This window comes from Penaeus monodon, chromosome 25 (assembly GCF_015228065.2).
Source record: "Penaeus monodon isolate SGIC_2016 chromosome 25, NSTDA_Pmon_1, whole genome shotgun sequence".
In the NCBI taxonomy this organism is placed as follows: domain Eukaryota; kingdom Metazoa; phylum Arthropoda; class Malacostraca; order Decapoda; family Penaeidae; genus Penaeus; species Penaeus monodon.
This window is the reverse complement of record NC_051410.1, coordinates 21,337,202-21,339,733: the sequence shown is the minus strand read 5'-3', so window position 1 is coordinate 21,339,733 and position 2,532 is coordinate 21,337,202. Positions and strand designations below refer to the sequence as shown.

Genomic DNA, 2,532 nt, shown 5'->3' with positions numbered 1-2,532 from the left:
ACTTTCTAGTTATTTGTATCATTAGTATGATAGGTATATGAAAAATAAGAATATTATGTTTATTTGATAATTAGGGGTGAGATGTTACGTTGCGCATCTCGAGTGTTTTTTGTTTACCCATGAGCCCACGTATGACGTTGCTGTGCGGTTGAGGCCTCGTGTGTAAATCCACTTCGCAGGGAATATTTGTGTTGTCGACCTTTCACAGAAGTGGCAGTTATTGGGCACAAGTCTTTACACTCATGAAGGTATGTTTAAGGATATTGAGTGGTTTCAAATTAATATCCGAAGAGGATAATCCTCATTAATATTGATAAATACACGGAACATGAGTTTGTTGTGTTGGCGTCGGCCATCATTTGGAGTGTTTACTTTTCATATGCGTTTCAGCCAGTGTTATGTCCAATGGGCTGTGGATTGGATTTGTGCCGTAACTGAGATTATACGTGACGGTAACTACTGGGAATCATGGATTGTGATAGTGTGGCCATTGAAGTGAGTTCAATGAAAATGTACAATGTATGATTTTTTTTGTGATATTGTTAGGCAGATTATTTACTTACGTCGCACGATATGTGTAGTGCATTCCTTACATTAGTTTAGTATTGTGAGATAATCAGTTCATTGTATACTTGGATTTATTTGTTGCATTAATATTCATTAATGCATGTATATTTCTTTTGACGCAAAATAGGAGATTTATTTAGTTATTCAGAACATTTATGTGTAATTTGAATGATTTAAAATGCCAATGTATTACCTGAATATCATATTTCAGGTTGAAACTTTACTCCAATAAAAGACTGTTGCAGCTGATGGCTTTTCCTTGATCTCCCAGTACATTTCAACTTCATCGCCATGGGTGTGCAAGGGGACCTCAACGCCCTCAAGAAACAGAGGGGAACTGCTAAAGGAAAGTTCACCAGGAAGGTAACTTTATGTAAAGAAGGAATAGACAGAGGTGATGATGTATTAGTGTTGAAGACTAATTATGAGGAAGTAATAGAGGCATTTAAGTGTTAGAGTGTAGAATGATGAACTGATACAATTTATATCTGATAATGAGGATAAATTAGAAGATAAAAACCTGGGAAAAGAGGCTGAACAATATATTTTAGATAGTGAAAGATTAAAGAATGAATTGTGTGCTAAGATATTCATGACAAATAATGAGAAGAAGGCAACAGACAAACCAAAGGTTAAGGTAAAGAGATTTGAACCTCCCAAGTTTGAAGGTAATTTAAGAGAGTATCCTACATTTAAAGAGGATTATAAGAACTTGGTTCAAAGTGAATATGGTGCTGATCCATACGCACTCAAAATGTGTTTAGGTGGGGAGGCACTCCAGACAATAAAGGGCTCGGAGGGTAATTATGATGAAATGTTTAAGCGGTTGGATGACAAATTTGGTAACCCAAGAAAAATTGTAGACTTGGTGATAAGTGATCTCAAATCTCTGAGGAAGATATCAGATGGTGATACTAAAGGGTTTGTTAAAATGTTTGATCATGTTTTACAATTTTTGTTAGATTTAAAAAGGGTAAATCTATCTGATGAACTAAATACAGCTAATGTTGTTAGCCATATTGAGAAAATTCTGCCTTCACTCCAAAAAAGAGAATGGGTAATTAAAGCAAGTGATATCTCGGTCACTGGGGAATTGTTTCTGCGCTATTAGGTTTCTTGCAGAAAGAAAGGAAGGTTTTGGAATACATGAATTCAAATGTAAGAACTAGTACTAGTGATAGTAGAGCAACAGTACATCATGTTGAAAATGTGGTCGAAAACAATTCGGAATCAGAGTTGGTTAAGCTGATAAGAAAATTGAATGAAGAACAACAGAGCAAGAATAGAGAATTTGAGTCATGCATTGTAAATTTGAATGAAGTGATAAAGGGTATTAAATGCAAGGAGAACAATATAAGTATACGTTGTTTATTACACAATTCAGAGAGTCATGAGATAACAAATTGTTTCAAGTTCAAGGGCTGTAATAGCAAAGAAAGATTTGACATGATTAAGAAGAACGGTATATGTTTTAGGTGTTTAAATGGATATCATTCAGCACGTGGGTGTAAAGTAGGCAAATTGTGTGATGTAGTCATTGAAGGCCAAGGACCATGTAATCGGAATCATCATCCACTTTTGCATCAAGACAGAATAGAAAGCAGTTCTCACAATGCAGTAATGGAGAAGAGAGGCAAAGCTTTGTTGAATATTAGTACGGTGCATAGTAAAAATCTGCCCGTCACTGTATTGTGGGATCCAGGTTCAGATACTTCTTTAATTACTCATAGGATGGCCAAGAAGTTAGGTTTGAGTGGGAAGGATGTTAATTTATCTCTGGTCAAGGTAGGTAACACAATTGATGTTAATAGGTATAGTGACTACTACAAATTGCTGAGAGTTACATGTAGGGTAATGAATGTATTCAAATACAAGTCTTTCAAAGGTATTCTAAGAACCCCCACAGTTCAAGGGATTACAGATGCAGAAATATTATGGGTCAAGGAAATGCAAAAGAGCATGACT

At 35.5% G+C, this 2,532-nt stretch overlaps 1 protein-coding gene across 1 annotated transcript in view; it reads left to right on the top strand.

Moving 5' to 3' along the window:
• Nucleotides 1–858: 858 nt before the first annotated feature.
• Nucleotides 859–2,532, top strand: part of LOC119589350 — a 2,608-nt gene continuing 934 nt past the window's right edge. Inside the window, exons 1-3 of the mRNA XM_037937969.1 lie at nt 859–930; nt 1,154–1,475; nt 1,679–2,524. Of these exons, the coding sequence (XP_037793897.1) occupies nt 859–930; nt 1,154–1,475; nt 1,679–2,524 (1,240 nt within the window). The remainder of the gene's footprint in view (nt 931–1,153; nt 1,476–1,678; nt 2,525–2,532) is intronic.